At 36.5% G+C, this 19,292-nt stretch overlaps 2 protein-coding genes across 4 annotated transcripts in view; one reads left to right on the top strand and one right to left on the bottom strand.

The window, feature by feature from the left end:
- Nucleotides 1-16,862, bottom strand: part of TRMT1L (tRNA methyltransferase 1L) — a 30,588-nt gene extending 13,726 nt beyond the window's left edge. The window contains exons 1-8 of the mRNA XM_081025200.1: nucleotides 16,385-16,862; nucleotides 12,673-12,783; nucleotides 10,617-10,730; nucleotides 7,804-7,868; nucleotides 6,076-6,205; nucleotides 4,447-4,570; nucleotides 3,878-3,957; nucleotides 396-645 (exon numbers count right to left, since the gene is read on the bottom strand). Coding sequence (XP_080881326.1) covers nucleotides 396-645; nucleotides 3,878-3,957; nucleotides 4,447-4,570; nucleotides 6,076-6,205; nucleotides 7,804-7,868; nucleotides 10,617-10,730; nucleotides 12,673-12,783; nucleotides 16,385-16,604 — 1,094 coding nt within the window. The 5' untranslated portion in view covers nucleotides 16,605-16,862. The remainder of the gene's footprint in view (nucleotides 1-395; nucleotides 646-3,877; nucleotides 3,958-4,446; nucleotides 4,571-6,075; nucleotides 6,206-7,803; nucleotides 7,869-10,616; nucleotides 10,731-12,672; nucleotides 12,784-16,384) is intronic.
- A 114-nt stretch (nucleotides 16,863-16,976) lies between these two features.
- The window catches only part of SWT1 (SWT1 RNA endoribonuclease homolog), a 77,958-nt gene continuing 75,642 nt past the window's right edge, over nucleotides 16,977-19,292 (top strand). Inside the window, exon 1 of one of the 3 annotated variants that reach the window (XM_081026982.1) lies at nucleotides 16,977-17,168. The gene's annotated coding sequence lies outside the window, so the exon portion shown is untranslated. The remainder of the gene's footprint in view (nucleotides 17,169-19,292) is intronic. The other 2 variants (XM_081026983.1, XM_081026984.1) reach the window with 2 other exon arrangements.

The following is a 19,292-nucleotide window of genomic DNA, read 5'->3' as shown; positions in this document are numbered from 1 at the left end:
CAGAAAGAATTAGACATATTTAAAATCATACCAGTAACCAAAATGAGACGACTGTCGTTATTTCTGATAAAATTCCATGGGTTCAAAAGTACTTTCCATATCTATTTTAAATACATAATTATTTTTTTAAAGTAAGTAATAAAATGATCGTATGATATGTTAGACATGTAAAAATAAATGAGGCTTAGAGGAAAATGGTCATGCCCAGGCATTTTATTTCAAATGCTGGAAAATGTTCTTATTACATTCTTTGGGCCAATGCTAAAAACAAAAAAAACAACAAAAAACCAATTAACTGAAATAAACAGCTACAACAAACTCTTAATTTTTAACGCCCTCCCGCCAAAAAATCCAAGTCAGTTTAGAAAGTCACACAGCAAATGTATTTCACTTACATGAAATCAAAAGATCTCAAATGCATCAGCACATTGGCATCCATTTTGGTCACCTTAATATTACCAAGGTTTTCCTCTCCTTCTTCAAGAATATCCTCACTCTCTTCCTTTTCCTTACTGTCCACCACCACTTTCAATTTGTTTAAATGGCAGTTTTCCTGAATCAATGTCACCGAGTTTTCATTCAAGTCATTAATTGTAACCTTGACTGCATTTCCGAGATGTTTTGCCCATTGTAGTCCCATTATCCCTTAGGAGGAATGGTAAAAAAATAAATTTTTAATTGTAATAATTAAAAAATAAAAATAGTATAACAATAATATAATTTTATAAATAACAAAAACAAATTATTTCAAAATCTTAATATTTTCATAAATATTTTTTTTACTTTCTCACTACAAGCCTATGAAGAAAGGTTAACACAAAAAATGTCCTATAGATTTTCACTAGTACTTCTTATAAAACTTTTCTATGACCTCTGTTCAAAAAAATTTTCTAATTGTAACAAGAACACACATGGAAGATAAGGTTAAATCTCACTGGAAAGGTAATTACATAGTAAAGATTGTGAATTAATTACTTATAAAGCTAATATGAAGGTTAAAAGACGAAAATAGTAAAAATAATTATGATTACAATAGCTGAGGATTATACAAGATAAAAAGATGTAAAATGTGATATCAGAAACAAAAAGTGGAAATGGGAGAACAGTAATGATGTTGAGCTTTATAATGGGATCAAACTTAAGTTGCTATCAACTTAAACTAGATTGTTATAGATATAAGTTGATATACGTAAGCTTCATGGTAACCACAAAGCAAAAATCTATTGTAAATATACAAAAGATAAAGGAATGTAAGCATGCCACTAAAGAAAGTCATCAAATCACAAAGAGAGTAAGATATGAAGGAACAAAGAGGAACTACAAAAACAGCTAGAAAACAACAAAATGGCAATACGCACATGCACATCAATAACTACTTTAAATGTAAATGGATTAAATTCTCCAAAAGATGTAGAGTGTTTGAATGGATCAAAAACCAAACCAAAACCAAAACAAAAAACAAAACAAACAGAAAACAAGACCCATCTAAATGCTCCATATAAGAGACTAACTTTAGATGTAAGGACATGCACAGACTGAAAGTGAAGGGATGAGAAAAGATATTCCATGCAAATGGAAACCAAAAGAAAGATGGAGGAGCTATACTTGTATCAGACAAAATAGACTTTAAAACAAAGACTGTAATAAGAGACAAATAGCGGGTGTTGCATAATGATGAAGGGGTCAATCCAACAAGAAGATAGAACATTTATAAATATTCATGAATACAACATAGGAACACCTAAATATATAAAGCAAATATTACTAGATCTAAAGGGAGAAACAGCATTACAGTAAAGGAAATAAACTTTAATACCCCACTTACATCAATTGACAGATCATCCAAATACAAAATCAACAGGGAAACATTAAGTCTTAAATGACACGTTAGAGCAGATGTACTTAATAGGTATTTATAGAACATTCCATCCAAAAGCAAAACACATTCATCTTAAGTGCACGTGGAACACTTTCCCAACATAGATCATAGTTTAGGCCACAAAACAAGTCTTAATAAATTTAAGAGGATTGAAATCATATCAAGCATCTTTTCTGATCACAAAGGGATGAAACTAGAAATTAATTACATGAAGAAAATTAGAAAATTCACAACTTTGTGGAGATTAAACAACATACCACCGAAAAACCAACGGGTCAAAAAAGAAATAAAAAAATACCTTGAGACAAATGAAATGAGAATATCACATACCCAAATTTATAGGATGCAGTAAAAGTAGTTCTAAGAGGGAAGTTCATAGCAATAGATGCCTAAGTCAAGAAACAAGAAAAATAATCAACCTAATGTTACACCTCAAGGAACTAGAAAAAGAACAAACGAAACCCAGTAGTAGTAGAAAGGAAATAAACATTAGAGCAGAAATAAGTCAAACAGAGACTAAAAGGACCATAGAAAAGATCAATGAAATAGGAGCTGGTTCTTTGAAAAGATAAACAAAATTGATAAACCTTTAGCTAGACTCACCAAGAAAAAAATAGATAGGGCCTAAATAAAATCAGAAATGAAAGAGGGGAAGTTACAATTCATACCAAAGAAATACAAAGGCTCATAAGAGACCACTAGGAACAAGTATATGCCAACAAGCTGTACAAGCAAGAAGAAATCGATAAACTCCTAGAAACACGCAACCTACCAACACTGAATCATGAGGAAATACAATATCCGAACAGATCAATTATTAATAAGGAGATTGAATCAAAAGACTCCCGTCAAGTAAAAGTCCAGAACCACACAGCTTCACTGGTGAATTCAAACACACGTGCTACGAATTACCATCAATCTTTCTCAAACTCTTTCAAAAAACAGAAGAGGAGGGAACTCTTCCAAATTCATTTTACGAGGCCAGCATTACTCTGATAGTAAAACCAGACACATGAATGCCACAAGAAAGAAAATTATAGGCCAATATTTCTGATGAACAAGATGTTGTTGAGAATTTAATACTACATTAAAAGAATCATACACCATGATCAACTGGGATTTATTCCAGGGATGCAAGGCTGCTTCAACATCTGAACACCAGTCACTTTTATACACCACATTAACACATGAAGGATAAAAATCATATGATCATCTTAATAGATGCAGAAAAGCGTTTGACAAAATTCAACATTCATTTATGACAAAACTCTCAACAAAGTAAAGAGGGAATGTATCTCAACATAATAAAGGTCATCCATGACAAGCCAACAACTACCAGCATACTAAATGGTGAAAAGCTAAACGCTTTTCCTCTAAGATCAGGAAAAAGACAAGGATGCCCACTCAGATAATTATCTCACACACACACACACACACACACACACACGCACACGCACACACACACACACACACACAAGACCGAGAGAAATATAGCTTGAAAAGACTTAGGAGACATACTAAGCAACAGAAATAGTCTTTGTCTAGATTCTGATTTGATTTTTTAAAAAACTGAGATAATTAGTTATATCTGAACATTTGATTTTTAAAAATTATTAATTTTTTAGGTGTGATAATGTATCATGATTTTGTTTTTAAAAAGTCCTTATCTTTTAGAGATCCGACTGAAATATTTACAGATGAAATTACCTATCTGTGATATGTTTCATAATTATGAGGATTGAGATGGGGGCATGGAGAGAGTTACAAGACTGAGCATGAGTTGATAATTTTTGAAGTGAGTGATGGATACAAAGGGATTCATTTATCATCCTCTCTACTTTTAAAAGTATTAGAAATTTTTCCACAAAATAATTTACCTTGGATCTTTAATTTTTTTATATTAAAACATTCTGCTACATAATATTTATATACATTTTCTAAGAAAAGTTACTGTACAAATCTGATAAAGCTGGATTCCAAAAAAGCTTCATTACTTACCAGTGGCTCCAAAGGCATCTAGACATTCCAAAGGTTTTCGTTCCTCAGCCAAAGCAGCCAATGTACAGAATATTAGCTGCCTAGAAGAAAGTATAATTATCTAAAATACTTTTACTTACCATGGCTTTCTCATTATAGATTTTACTTTATTTAAGAATAGTGAGAACTGGGGTTCCTATTTACTGTACAAAGTATTTTGAAAAGAAGCCTAATACCATATTCCCTACTTTATAGTATCAGAACCAAAATTTGTAAAATTAAACTATGAATCTGATCGGGTTGTTAACAAACATGCACTATGAATAATGATTTTATAAATAAAAGTTTTGTAAATAAAACTTGCTTCCAAAAGCACTGTTCATTAATTACATAAAGTTACGCCGACTTTTCTCTCTGAGAAAGAAATTGGTTTGGTAGAAAAAAGAGAAAACAATCATTCTAAGAAGATGCTAAAATAGGTGATTTTCATTCTGTACCTAGTTTTAAACTTCAATACATTAGAACATTAAGAGAGGGTACATTTGTAATGATTTGAAACATCCCATAATCCTTTTCTCAATTTATCTTACCGATTTAGCTTCATTTTGGGATTAAAATAGGAATCTGTTTTCTGAGGGACAGAATAGTTAGGACAAACTTGTACATCTGTGTCTGCCTCTTTCAAAATTTCATTAGATGGTTTAGCAGCAGAAGCTAAGATGAAAAAAAAAAGATTTCCAGTGAAATACAAAATAATTCTAAATATCTAAAGCAATATACATTAAAAAAATAACTTTCCATTATAATAATTTATATTAATGGTAATCAGTTTGGTAGATGTAAGAAAACCATAACTGATATATTCCACCATGTCTCTGGAAAAGAGCAGCACTCAGTTAAGTAGTGAATTTAAGTTTATTAACTTAAAATCATAACTACCTAGCATACATCAATACATTGATATATCATACCTAGTTAAAAATAATCAAACTAATATAACACAAAATCCTAAAATACCTTTATTACTTATCAAGCATGACATTGTGTTTACAGAGGTTGGCTGCTAAATATATGTTACTGTGGTATAACTGTTAGAAAATTAGTATCTCTGTATGGCTACATTTCATTAGTCATTATGGATGACTAAGAATTATTGTATTTCCTGAATATGCTAGATTTCAGAATACGTTCTCATAATTATGATTTTAAATCACAAATTACATTCCAATGGTTATAAAGTAATGGAAAAAAGAGGATTCTATATTAAATATTTATTAGAATAATTTAATGATAAACCCAAATGAAATACTGATGTATTTGTGTGTGTGTTTTATATATTTAAGAAATGAAACATACATAATATGTGTGGGTAAACATAACTGAGAGTATGTTTGGATCTCTTGACTGTATTACAATCAGAATGTTAACTACATGGCATATTTCTCTTTTTACAACGCTAAATAATAGTAACCTTTCCCAGTATTGTGTTTTATATTACAATCAGAATGTTAACTACATGGCATCTTTCTCTTTTTACAATGCCAAATAATAGTAACTTTTCCCAGTGTTGTGTTATATATCCTTCTATAGCCACCAGAGTAGCACGTCACGTATCTCGTAAAATCAGCCTTTCTCAAATCAGATTTTGTGAGAAAATTAAGCTCTATAGAAAATTATTTCAGTGGCTATATTTTTTTACTTCTTAAAAGAAAGGTACATAGTACCATTCTAGATGTATGGGAAAGAAATTCATTATATACAACGGATGCTTTAGGGCATGAGGGCATAATTCTTGAGAAGGGCTACCTCGGTAATAATAAACTATTAATAACTTGGTGTCTATCACTCAGGAAAAGAAATGGTCTTTGTGTCACTTTATCTCCTTTTTCTGGGGTTTTGCAATAATAAATATAACACAGTTATTGGTGCAGGAGCCATCATTAGTAATACAACCCCATATATAACCTTTCATCAAGGTACCTATATTTACTTGAGCATCAATTGCTTTTTTTCTGCCCATTTATTAACTATGTGTTAATTGAGGGCTGTTACATGTTCTTGGGAGCCTCATAGAAAGAAACTAAATCTGAAGTAATGGATAGTACATAGTTAACTAAATAATTTGGTTAAGTCACTATCTTTTATCTCTCCGATGTCTGAAAATAACTGGACCATTAAGGATTTACTTATTAACATGTTAATAAAATTGCTCAACTTACCAGCAATATACCTTGATTTAGTCTCTCCTTTATTCACATGGCGCCTAACATGTCCTAGCATATCAGTCCTTCTGGTGATTGTTGCTGAACAAATGATACAATGATAATGGGCGCCCATTTTACTGGATATCTATCAAACAGAGTATTTAATTTAAGTACATAAATAAGTGATTACAACAATAAAATAGAAGTTTATTTAAGGTTGCAAATTTAATTATGGTAGTGTGTCTGGTTTAAAGGTAGAGAAGATAGTATTAGTTTTGCTATGTGACTTTGAACGGATCTTTACTTCCTTACCTATATTTACTTATGCTGTTTAATCTTACTTTACAATAGGCTACAACTTTAATTTCTTAGATTTTTCCATTCATTCTAATCAGCAAATAACTATCCTATTTTCTATAAGCAGCACTTACAAATGGTATATATTAGCAGCGGTATGCTGGTAGCTGTTTTACTTGGCTCTCCAGGAAAATAAAATCCTGATTTGTAGTGTTTGCAGCTTTCTGTAGTATATGTTTCGGAAAGAAATACTCTATAATTTCAAGCTACAACTGTGACGCATTTCAAACTACCAATGTGACATCACCGAACATGAATCTGAGAAAAGATGTTCAATATCATGAGAGAGCATTAACTCCATGTACATTTATATAAATAACTGTAAGAGCACAGACAATCTAAACATGTAGTAAAATAATTAGGAAGTAGTAAGTTTTGAGTATTCATTACCTTTTAATATAATTTATTCACTTTTAAGTTTATAGAATTTAATTTTTAATGATGGCCACGTTTAACAACCAGCTTTCAAGATTTCTGGAAATTTAAGCTTGTTCCACTATACCACTGAAAGCTAGAGACATAATGAAAAGTCTGTTTTACGAAGTAAAAAATACTCACTTTCTAATTTCTCATTTAGCTGAGAACAAAAACACTACTCCAATGGCTCTTCCTCCTTTTGATGCTTTTTATTCCTAGTGCTTCTACTTCCTACTACTTGGGATCCTCCAGCAAGTAGAGAATATCCAGGGTTCCTTATGGTACTGAGGTTATATCATATTCAAAATATCTTCAAAAGGGTTGATAGACCAAGCACTGTCCTGACAATTGTTGAAGACATGTTTTTTCCCCCCAGCACTTTACTCTTTTTTAGTGACCCGAAAAAAAAATATTTAATGAGGACTCATTAAACTAATAGGTATTCAGTATAGTGTCACTAAGAATTTTATAATTTGTATTCCCCAAAGATCAAATTTATCCTAAAAATGAACACATGTACTTTTTAAAAAGTTACCAAAGATTTCAGAAAGTTTGAGTCTGTCCTTTGACAAATTAAAAGAGCATAGGAAAGATGAGAGGATGAGTATGAATCGACACATACTAAGTATTTACTAAATCACAGAAATTGAAGTCTCTTATTCCATGATCAAAATTTATCCTAACAGAAAAAAAATTACTTTCTATTTAAATTCTCCGTTCTAAAATTAGTAAATAAGTTAATTTTCCTTCCAAGATAGCAATCTATGTGACTGAAATTAAAAAGTATAAAATGGAAAAATCAGTACAGGAAGTCTTTTTTTCCATATATTTCATATTTTTTCTATGATAATCTGAAAGCACTCAGATACAAAATCTTAAAGTAAACCTTATTGCTGAATATGCACGTTTTGGTCTTAAAGCATTTCCTCTAAGGAGGGCTAAATTTAAAAATAATCTAACATCTGATACCTGTTCTCCAATAATGTTTGGTTTTACTGGTCGACAAGGTAGGTGACAGATGCACATCCTGTAACCTAGAAAGAAGAATGGCTGGTTCATTGAATATTCAATTATCACTAAAAATTATTAGCAAATTTTATTTGCTAACTAGGATTATTCTTACATTTGTAGTGTCGTAATTAATTTATTTGAATGAGACTGCCTTAGTTTACTTGTTATATATGATAGAGCATAAAAACAAACAGGGGAACCAGGTTTGAATTCTGGTTTTGTCAAAACTATCTGTATTATCTTGGATTAGCTATTCAGCTCCTTTAGAACTCAATTTGATCCTCTATTCTCTGCCATCTTGATTTTTTTTTCTTAAGCTTTGCCTTATGCTACATTTGCCACTACACAAGCCTCTTCATTTATGATATGGCACTACCTTAGTTCTCTTCTCATCCTTCTGAACCTTCTTTACAGATCCTCTTCCCTCTCTCACCCTCTAAAATACCAGTTTTCTGTAAGCTTGATGTGCTCCATGAGATTTTTCTCATTTTCTTGGTAACATTAATGTGTGTCATGATTGCAGCTATCTCCCCTGTGGAAGGAATCCCAAATTATAACTCTAGTTACCAACTTGTTCCTGAGGGCCAGATCTCTCTTCCTAATTGCCTATTGAGGACATATGACTGGTTATTGGGTCAGCATTTCAAAATCTACTTGTCAAGGAATAAATTTATCATTTCCTTTTGAGCCAGGTCTCTTTTCCACTTTTTAAAAATGAATGACAATGCTTTCCAGTTGCTGCTAACTCAAAAACTGTAAGATTATCTCCAATCCTTTCTTTTCATCCTTTATATTCAATCATTTCTCTTACTTGTATATGTTGAAGTGTCCCAGGACCAGACCTTGGACGACTTCTTTTTTCTTATGGTTATCCCATCCAGTCTTACGGCTTTAAACGCCATCTAGATTCTGACAACTCCCAAATGTACATGTGTAGCCCAAACCTTTCCCCCAAACTCCGGATTCATACAACCTACGGGCTACTTGACAACTCCATCAGATGCATCTGAACCTTTCCATGCCTAAATCTGAGGTCCTGGCCATCTTCCCCAGTATCTGGTCCTAATGTAGTCTTCTCCAGCTCAGTAAAGGACAACTATTTTTTCAGTTGCTCAAGTCTCAAGCCCAAGAAGCTTCTTGCCTTTCTTTTCCTCACACCTCACTGTATTCCTTCAGGTCTTCTTGTTGTCTCTCTCTTCAACATATTTGCCAAATACTCTTTGAAGCCTTCTCACTAAAAAACCTATGATATTCACCATCTACCAGATCACTACCATGTGAAAGGACTCAACAACCTAATGTACATGAGAAAGTAGAGATACCATGAATCAAGAGAAGAGAATAACTTGGAGGAAAGAGACAAAACCTAAAGGTTAAATAAAAACTACAAAAGAGACCATCTTAATTAAGATGAAATCTTTCTTTTTTCATAAGAAATCAATATGGTTAAATATACTATACAAAAAGGGAGGATGACTTCTGAGTTAGTCTAATTTCCTTTTTCTGAAGTAACTAGTATCAGTACTACTAAGAAAATAGTTCTGGCTTCTTTTCTGGATGTCTCATACTGGCTATTTCATCTAGTTTGGTTGAAACTCCAGGTAACTACATTTAACAATATCTATGCTCACATAATCATATCCAAATACAAGCGTACACATATCTAAGATTGACTTGAGGGTTTTATTGGGGGGTACTTTTTGTTTTAATCCAAATGGAATATTATAAAATCTTCCCTATATATTACTGTTTCATTAGTAGTGTACCATGGAAATCCTTCCAACTAAATTGGCATAGATCTAATGTATTCTTTTTAATGGTTACATAATATTTCATGGTGTGTACCATAATCTATTCAATCATCCTTCTTTTATTTTAGTTCCACGTTTTTGTCACTAAGTACCATGCTGCAATTAATATTCTTGTGTGTCTATCCTCGTCTTTTGATTCTTTCACTCCCAGAAGAAGTGCCTGGTGGATAGATATGTGTTGTGTACTTACAATTTTTAAATGTTGCCAGACCTCTTTCCAAAAATGCTATAATAATTCACATAATTCACTATATCAGAATATAATAATCATTTACTACCTATACGAAGTCTTTTAATTTGATAAGGTCTTGGTTTTTGTCCCTCAACTTTAATCATTTTTTTGTATGACTCTTCTTGCTTACTCCAAATTGTGTCATTTTTGTCATTATTATAATTGGTATATTTTTCTAATTTCCGTTTATCTAGAGTGAAGGAAGGCTATGATTTTGATTATTTATCATATATCCTGTCGCTATTCTGAATACTCTTACTAACTTTAGGTTTTTTAAGCCATCAAGAGAAAAAACAGAGTTATCTTCTCTTTTCCAATATTCATACTGATTGTTTTTTACTTTCTACATTTATTGTATTTATTTTCTATATATTACGTATTACTACATTTATTATACCTTCAAAAAATATGTGTAAAATGGTAGTTCTAATATAAAAAAAAGTATAAATCATTAAAATATCATTCAATAAGTAATGTGGACCCCCAGGACAAGCAGAGTAGGCAGTACAGAACAGATACTTAATAAATGTTTGCCTACTGGTGTCACATATAGCTATTACCTGGAAAGCTCATGGTTTTTTTATTAACAAACACATTAAAAGAGGGGCATTAATCCCTCTCCATTTTAAACTGAAAATACTTGATTAAGTTCACAATAAAATTCCCAAACTGGTATCAAATCTTGAATTGAATTTACATCTATTTTAGGCAAGCACAAAAGTACTAACCTTCAAATTCAACTGAGACCTTCCAGTGTAAATTTTGAAGGTGACGACGAAGCTTATGGCTATTACAAGCTCTGAATTTTTCCTTAGGGCACAATGGACAAGACTGTTTGTTTCCTGATAGAAAAAAGGACCAATAAAACACAGAATAAACTAGCTATTAATGCTTAGATTCAGCTACAGAAGATGTAACAGGGGACCCCCCGCAACCCCACCCTCCCTTCTTAGATAATGTCTTTAACATTAGGCAGAAGTTGTTCCTTCCTCAGTAGGTAGTTAATAATAGTTGTTTTAGCACACAGTCAGTGATTAATTTTCCCCCTAAGACTCCCCTCTCTGTGGCTAGCTGATAATCTTGTTGCCACTGGGAACAGAAAGGATGAGTAAGTGATGAACTATATGATATCCCTCCAGCCAAAATGTCTGGCAGAAAGAGTGTCACTCTTGTAAAGTAAATATAATGTGAGTTAGGTGCCCCTTTTGCCTTCCACTGGTTGCGTCAGGGGAACGCTCTGTCCGGGTGGCACCTGGTCAGCAGGAGTAAACTCGGGAAGGCCTCGCCAGCCCCCCTGGTTGAACAATAGCTGACCCGCTGGTGGAATGCATGAATAGGATCACATAGGTTGCCCTGTGGCGACAGTCACCTCATGTGCATTGTGAAACTGCCGAAATTATGTCCCCTGCCTTCTACCCTAGATAATTACCCAGAAACTTGTGATTCATTGTCCCCATGCTTGCTGATTGTAATCGTTATGGCCTCGCATTCTTTCCATTCTGGTAATCTATGGGGGAAAAAAACCTAGTTTTTTACCCGGGGGAGCCCTACTTGGAATTCTCCCACGGGGACGCTCGCCGGACACACCTGAAGCCAAGACGCTGTCTTCGTTCCCCAGCGCGCCTTGGAAACACTCTTTGGGTGGTGAGAACTCGCTGTTGCTCTTTGTCTTACTTTGCTTCATGCTGTCTATCTTACTTATTGCGTCACTTAGTAAATAGTGTTTTTCTGCCTCAACTCCATTTCAGTGCGCATTGTGAATGCATACTTGACACCCAAATTCTGTGGCCATGTAGCCCCTTGCTGCTACAACTCTGTACTTTGGAAAGGGGAAAAGGCAGCAGTTGTCACTCATAGAGGGGCAGGGGCTGGGCAGAGAGCATACGAATCCGCCGTGGTATTCTACTATGGCCACAACAAAAACAGTTAATATGTGGAGTTAGATAAATGGAAGAAGGCATTCAAAGCAACAGAAGGAATTTAATAAAATTGCTATTCTGAAACTGGGGGCATGGTTAGATAACCACTATGTCTTATTACTGAGTTTGTGTATTCTTCCCTATTAGAGTAACGTGTTCTCCAAAAGATTATAGATCAGCTAAATAAAAGTCTAATTTAATTAGAAATGTAATGTATTTCAAATAAAAACTTTTGATAGTACACAAAACAATTAAAATCTCAAATTCAGGTGTAAATAAAAATATACAGAAATAATCCATAACTCACTTAATAAATTTTAATCCAACAAATATCTTTCACATATAGCACACTGCAAGTATAGGCATAATTTATTTTTTATATACTCTGCCTACTTTAATAAACCACGAGGTGATCTTGATGGAATCCAAGCACCAAGGATGGCAGAGCAGAGAGGAGCTTGGGGCACTGACAGTATCACGGAACTCTTGTGCCCGCCCTATATTGCCTGCCTGTCTTGGGACTTATTTTATGTGAGAGAATACAAGCCTCCATCATATTTAATACACTGCTTTTTGGTACTTTTGTTATTCATAGAGGAATGCAATTCCTAACTTACAAAATACATAGCGCTTATATATCCATGAGACTGTAATTTCCTGGAGGAGTGAAATGACGAGTATCCACAACACCTTGGCACATAGCCTATCAATTTCCTGACTACAGAAATTTATTTTACTACTGCTCTAGTTCAGTGGAATACACAACTCTATTCTTAGCAAACTTTCCATGAGTTGAAACATGACAAACCATTAGAAATAAAGAAAAAACAAACAACAACAAAAACACCTCCGAACATGGAAATACCTGCATCAAGATTATCTGAGTTCAATGAACTGGCCGAGTCAAAATCTGCTTCAGTTACAAAAGCCAACTTCTCTAGATCAGCAAGCTGCCTTTGAATTGAGATGTGTCTCTCTGAAAGGAAATTTTAAGAGTTAGATTATGCTTTAACAATCTGTGATCCAGTTCCATTTTTATTTGATTATGTCACATAATTTTAGTTTTATCGCCTGTAGCATAACGCTCTGGTACCTAGATGGAGAATACTGCTATAACTCGGTTTATAGAATGACAAGTGTGGCTCAGAATGCAAAACGTTGGGAGAAAAAAACTCTATTGTGGAACTTGACAGCTTTAAAATTTACCTAATTATTCAATATAATTCTACAAAAAAGAATGTTTCTACTCTGTACAACACATTGAAATAAGAAACATAAGCCATGTTTCCTATCTTCAAATAACTATCAGTCACGTAGGAGAGATTAACTACTAACACAATGCAGGGTGAAATGAATACTAGGGTTAAAGGTAATATAATGCTGGCATGCAGAGGGAGGGGTAATTAATTCTGTCAGGTGCCTCTGGGGATGTCTTCACTGCTGAAGAAGTGGCATTTGACTGAGACTTAAGGTATGAATAGAGTTTCAGTACGTAGAGATTTGGTGGCTGGCCTTATAAACTTCTGTAACCTTGTGAACAAAGGAATGTGGTATAAAAAAACACCCCTGGTTGAATAGATGGAGTTGGTAGAAAAATATGCAGCCAAAAATGTAGTATAGATCACGGAAGGCATAAATTCTATGCAAGTTAGTTTGGCCTTTATTCTTCAGGTAATGTTACGTCTTTGCAGGTTTTTGAGGAAGTGAATATGATTTAAATGTGTTTCAGGAGGTTATTTCTGGCTGTAGAACCAAGGATCAATAATTGAGGTGAGAAATTAGTAATAGAAAGGTAAAGGAGAATAGGTTTAAAAAAAAAAAAAAAGCAAAGAAGTGGGATGTGGTATAAAGTAGGGGAGAAGAGAAAATGCAAGAATGAGTCCAAGACTTTGAGTTGAGAATAATGGAACAGAGAGCAATGAAGAAAGAGAAATGGAACAATGAAGAAAGAGAAAAACATTTTTGGCAGAAAGAAAGAATAATGGAAAAAAAGAGGCATTTAGCTTTTGACATAGTATGTTCGATGTAGTTCTGGTATTAATGTACTAAAGTCCAGTAGGCAGGTGAATTGTTTTTAGAGCTCAGGAGGGATTCTGAATAGACACAATCACAAATACATATGTTAGATGAAACCATGAGCATGACGAAGAAAGCCTAAGGAAAAAACATTGTGAAAAAGAGAAGTAAAAAGCCAAAACCCAGTCCCAGTAACACATTTTCGGGTTTCTCAACTATTACCTTCTCGGTTCACTCCCAGTTCCTTTGTTTACCCTTGTGTATAATTTGTGTTCTTGTTTGGCTCCCCCGGAAATAAACAGTAAAAAGGCAGGGGCTAGACGTTATTCATCTCTGTAATGGCTAAGTGCCTATTACAGTAACTTGCGCATAGCAGGCACTAAAGTTTGTTAAATAATTTTGAAAAATCGTTAGTCTTTTTGGATGAGCAGCACACTGAGTCAATAATTTTGTAATTGAATTCAGTACTATCAGACATTCCTGCTCAAATTTATGAAAATACAATTTTTACCATAGTTTTTAGAAAAATGACGAGCAACACATTAATTCGGGTATTACTCCAATGACTAACAAGCTATAATTCTTATAAACTGGCAAAATTTTTTCCCATCTTACTTGCAAGGTCAGAAAGTAAGATTCAGGCAATGAATGTATGTGTACCTATTTAATTTGTAATCACAAAAGCTTTTGGCTTCTATAGTTCAAAGATCTGTATATGCGTATGTGAAACAAGATATATAGTATTATATAAAGACATGCTTATTGAAATCATTCTAACTACTAAGTAGTACAAAATAAGAGAAAGGAACCTGTAAGTTAGAATAGAAAACAAAAAAATCCTGTGGTCCACTATGAATACAACTCCCAAAGATCTGTCTAAAGATTCATGATATGCTTATGTACACCTCCAAAATCACTTTCTGGCTGAAGATAGTTGATAGTACACATTCTGTACTTAAATCACTCAACCTTTTTGTAACACACTAATAATCCATAAGTCAACAGGCAAACCTCTTATTAAATCAGACGAGTCCAAAATGCTAGGTTCTTTTACAATTTCTTCTATTACTGTTTCCTCAATTTTCAATTCTATTTCAGATATGACATCTTCATCTTGCCTAGTTCAGCCTGATTTCGAAGGATTAACTAGACCGTCTAAAAATAATTTTTGAAATGTGATTAATATATTATTTCTAATGCATTTCAGATGTCTCAATCATATTTGTCCCAGTAATGCATTTGCAGGTTTCCCAAACATCGCACATTCTCCAAATTACATACTTGTAAATTTCAGAATATACAAATAAACGTTCCCAAACTGTGTTTAACATATTCTTGATGGTAAGGAGTAGAGAAAGCATGCATTCCCTAAAACTACTAAACCACTTCTGAGTAATATAAACAGATCCAAACTAGAGGTGAGGTAGGGAGAATAACTTACTCAAGGGTGTATCTCCTCTACCTGCCATTGTAGTAGTTGTGGGTGAAGAAATAACTGGCCTTATTTTGCACCTACTAGCTCTGATCTTACATGATGAAGAGGGGCCTACCTAAGGCATGCTAACTTTGTCTTTTCTGTGATCAGCCGTACTCTTAAATCTACAATCATGTATTGTTTTAAAATTGCAAAGTAATTCTATTAGAGCAACGATCCAAGTCTTTTACAACATTAAACTCACAACTGGCCTAGAAGCAGGCAAGACAATGAATTAAGGTATTTTGTTATAACTTTGAAAGAATATAAGGATCAATTTATCGATCAAAATATTAAATTCAAAAAAATCTGTTAGACCTTACATTTAACATGCTCAGAAGATTCTTAAGAACATTTATATTCCATTAATCTTTTAAAGTCCTTTACGGTCCCGTAAATCACCACGTAGAAAACATGCAAGCACATTCAGAAGCACAATCATATGGGCTATTAATTTTCAACAGTTGACTTCTGATGGAATGGAGTACAAAACTCCATTGGTATTAGGTCTGAGGGAAGACACCCATAACTTAGTTGACTCTGTAACTACTCATCAGCCTCAAATTCTTGTCGGAAGCAAGCTGTTACAGAAAATGAAATCATGAGAAAAACCCATCTCTTTGACTATGTCGAGGCATAAAAACTAATTGCCAGCAATGGTTTCCAAATCTTGACAGCTAGGATCTACGACCGTAAACACGTTGCCTTGGTTACTAGGTCACATTTTAAAGGACTTACTGAATGAACCATGGCAGACGAGGCTGAGGGAAACTACCAAATTAGGTGTAATTTCCTATTTTCGTAGCGGAAAAAGACCCCCCCCCCCTTGACGAAGAAGCTCTCAACCTTATTTTGCAGCACCCCTGGCCTCCCCATAACCTTCCTCGTTCTGTCCTCGAGGTTGGTGGAGACGCTCTCTTCCATTTTGTACCCGTTGTCCGCGCTGCACGGGTCCCTCCTTCCTCCCCCCGTTTCCCTAAACCTGCCTTTCCCCATAAAAAGCCATCCCAGGGAAGAAGGCCTGCCCAGCAAGGCGCACTTTTCTCGGTTCTCCTGCAGCAGAAAGAGCTGGGCCTCCTGCACTTACTGCTTTCAGCCTCGTCAGGGGCAGAGGCTAGGGACCGGGACCGGGCCGGAGCCTGAGCCAGGGCGGGGGCTGGGGATGGAGCCGAGGCCGGGGCCGGGGCCGTATCCGGGGCCGGAGCTGCGACCCGAGCTGAGTCCGGGGCCGGGGTCGGGACCTGGACCTGGGCCACCTCCACCTTCTCCTCCTGGGGTAGCAGCTCCTCCTCCGCCATATTCTCCATAGTTACCGCCTCCGTGCCGGGCCCGCCCCGGGACCAGGAGGGCTCACGGCGGGGTCAGAGAACTGGCGTGAGTTCCCAGAGGGCTGGATCCAAGGAGTGGGAAAGCAAATGGGGGAACGGGATGCGTGCAACAGACAACAGATGAAGGGCCAGGGAACAAATCCTGTCCGCAGAAAAATAAAAAGCCAGAGGCAGCGATTCGCGGTCCCATCGGTTTCCCTTTCCCGGAGGCATTACGACGCCACCACACACTGCGCAGAAGCATCCTGGGGACGGCGACCAATAAGAGCCGGAGTTCCGCTTCCACGGTGTGTCTCCGTTTCAGCCGTCCACCACCGAACGGAATCAAGACTACAATACCCAGGGTGCGCCGCGTCGCCGGGGGGCGGAGCCGAGTTCCAGGCCTTTGGAAAAAGTAAATGCAAAGCACAACAAACGCTCCGAAGCGTTCGGGTGGTAGTCTGGTTCCGAGTGCAGAACTACATTTCCCAGCGGGCTCGGGGCTCAGGGGTCCCATTCCCTTGGCCCGGCCTCCGGAGTCGCCACCGTCGCAGGGCTGTTAAGGTAGGGACTTGGGGGCTCATTGACGTTTTGCTGGGCAGGCTCCCCCTCTCATTCTGGGAGCCTCCCCTGGAGGCCGGCCGGACCGAGGACTCAGGGGGCCACTCGAGCTTGAGGCTGGCGACTCTGTGGGCGGACCGAGGTCGAGCAGGTTCAGTATAGGGTGCGGTGCTGGTCCGGCCCTGCCTGTGGGGCTGCCCCTCGGTCAGTGTACAAGTCCGGCCAGTTCCCGCAGAGCCGGGGGGCTGCGGCGGTTGACGAGCCGCTCCTGAGCTTGCCTGTCAGTCCTGCTGACCGGAGTTGGGATCCGCTCAGTATTTCGCACCCTCACCCACACCGTGACCCGGACACTCTTTTCCTTTATTTTTGTTTTCATCCACCTATTCTCAGTACCATCAGCGCTGCGCTGTGGTCGTCAGCGTCCGGTGAATACATAGGGCTTTTTCTTCTTCTTTCTTTTGGGGCTCACGCTCGTATCTAGGCTTTTAATAACCAGAGCTCTGAGTGTGTTGAGCTGCCAGACTTGATTGATGCCATGTGGAGTCCCCCCGGCACGTCCCAGTGAGTCCCCGGACCCCCGTACTTCTCTTCCCTTCACTCTCAGGACTTGCTGGGTCTTCAGCCTCACTCATTGAGGCGTACGTTTTGGCTGCTCTGCCTAGCACGGGTCCGATCGTCATTAGCAGCAGGAGGGGGGGGGGCCTTTAGTCTCAGGTACAGGACAGTCCGTTAAACATGGAATAATAACACGTTACAACGTGCAGAAAGGAGTCGTGGCTGACTATATTTGTCCCATCATCCAAGAATCATTGATTTTTTTTTTTTTTTGTATTTCTAAAAGACTCCATGGTTCACTATGTCAGTCTTACCATTTAATACCAAATGGAAACCAGAAGATGACAAAGGTTAGATTTTTAGAATGTTCGCTCTATGGGAATTTTAGGAAGAATTTCTAAGCGTGGTTCCTGGCTCTTGAGGCCTCCTAAGGAAGGAATCTTTAGAGTTTGGAGAATTGTGTTAAGGGAGTGTATCACTAATCTATTGCGGTTTAAGTTAATCCCAAAGCTTAGTGGCTTAAAACAATAAACATTTATTACCCCACAGATTCAATGGGTCTGGAATGCAGAAATGGCTTTCTGGGTGTGTCTGGCTCTGGGCCTCTCATGAGGTTGTAGTGAAGATGCCGGCCAGGGACGCTGCCATGTGAAAGCTTGATTAGGGCTTCAGCGTCAGCTTCAAAGGTGGCTCGCTCATAGGCCTAGCAGTTGGTTCTTTTTTGGCAAGAGGCTTCAGTTTCCCTGGGGGCGACTTGAATGACATGGTGGCTGGCTTTCTCTAAAATGAGCAATTCAACACAGACAACGGCAGAAGCCAAAATGTCTTATATGACCACATGCCGCCATGTAGCAATATCCTATTGGTTACACAGGTCAGCCCTATTTATTGTGAGTGGGGACTACATAAGAGTGTAATTACCAGGCAGCAAAAATCATCAGGAGCCATTTGGGAGGCTGGCTAGGACAAAAGGTCTCTCATTTAGTGTATATTTTTGTTTTCATAAAATCAATATGAATTTCACACTGATATAAATATAAATCACTTGTCATGGTCAACAGATAGGTCATTTTCCTTCGATAGTCCACTGTCTGTGTTTTTTTCAGTTTGTCTTGTGGATAAGAGGTTTAAATTAGCATTATTTTGTATTCAAAGCAACATGAGACCAACATGGATCGAGTTTAAATTACAAAAAATAACATAACCCGTCCATTGCCTCTAAGCAATTCATTTTATGGAAGTTATTGTTTTTTTTATTGTATCTCTTCCCCAACCCCGTGGAATGGAATCCTGGGAACAAGAAAGGGAAAAGATGATTAATCTGGAAGCTCAATTGTGAATTCAATTATTGCCATAAATTATCTTACAACACAAAATTTCTGGGTAATTTAGAATCTTAGAAAAGTCTATGTTGAATATTCTTTATTAATATTTATTATTAGGTTTCCTGTTAGCTATCAGCATTTCTCTTCTCTTCACATTCATCAAAGGGTTCTACAAATTCGATTTCATCTAATTCATCATTCTTTCATAAAACTTCACTTACTGTGATCATGATTGACCGGCAGTAAT

The sequence above is a fragment of the Rhinolophus hipposideros genome, assembly GCF_964194185.1.
Source record: "Rhinolophus hipposideros genome assembly, chromosome: 19".
NCBI lineage: Eukaryota > Metazoa > Chordata > Mammalia > Chiroptera > Rhinolophidae > Rhinolophus > Rhinolophus hipposideros.
The sequence above is the reverse complement of the archived record's forward strand: the minus strand, read 5'-3'. Positions and strand labels throughout refer to the sequence as shown.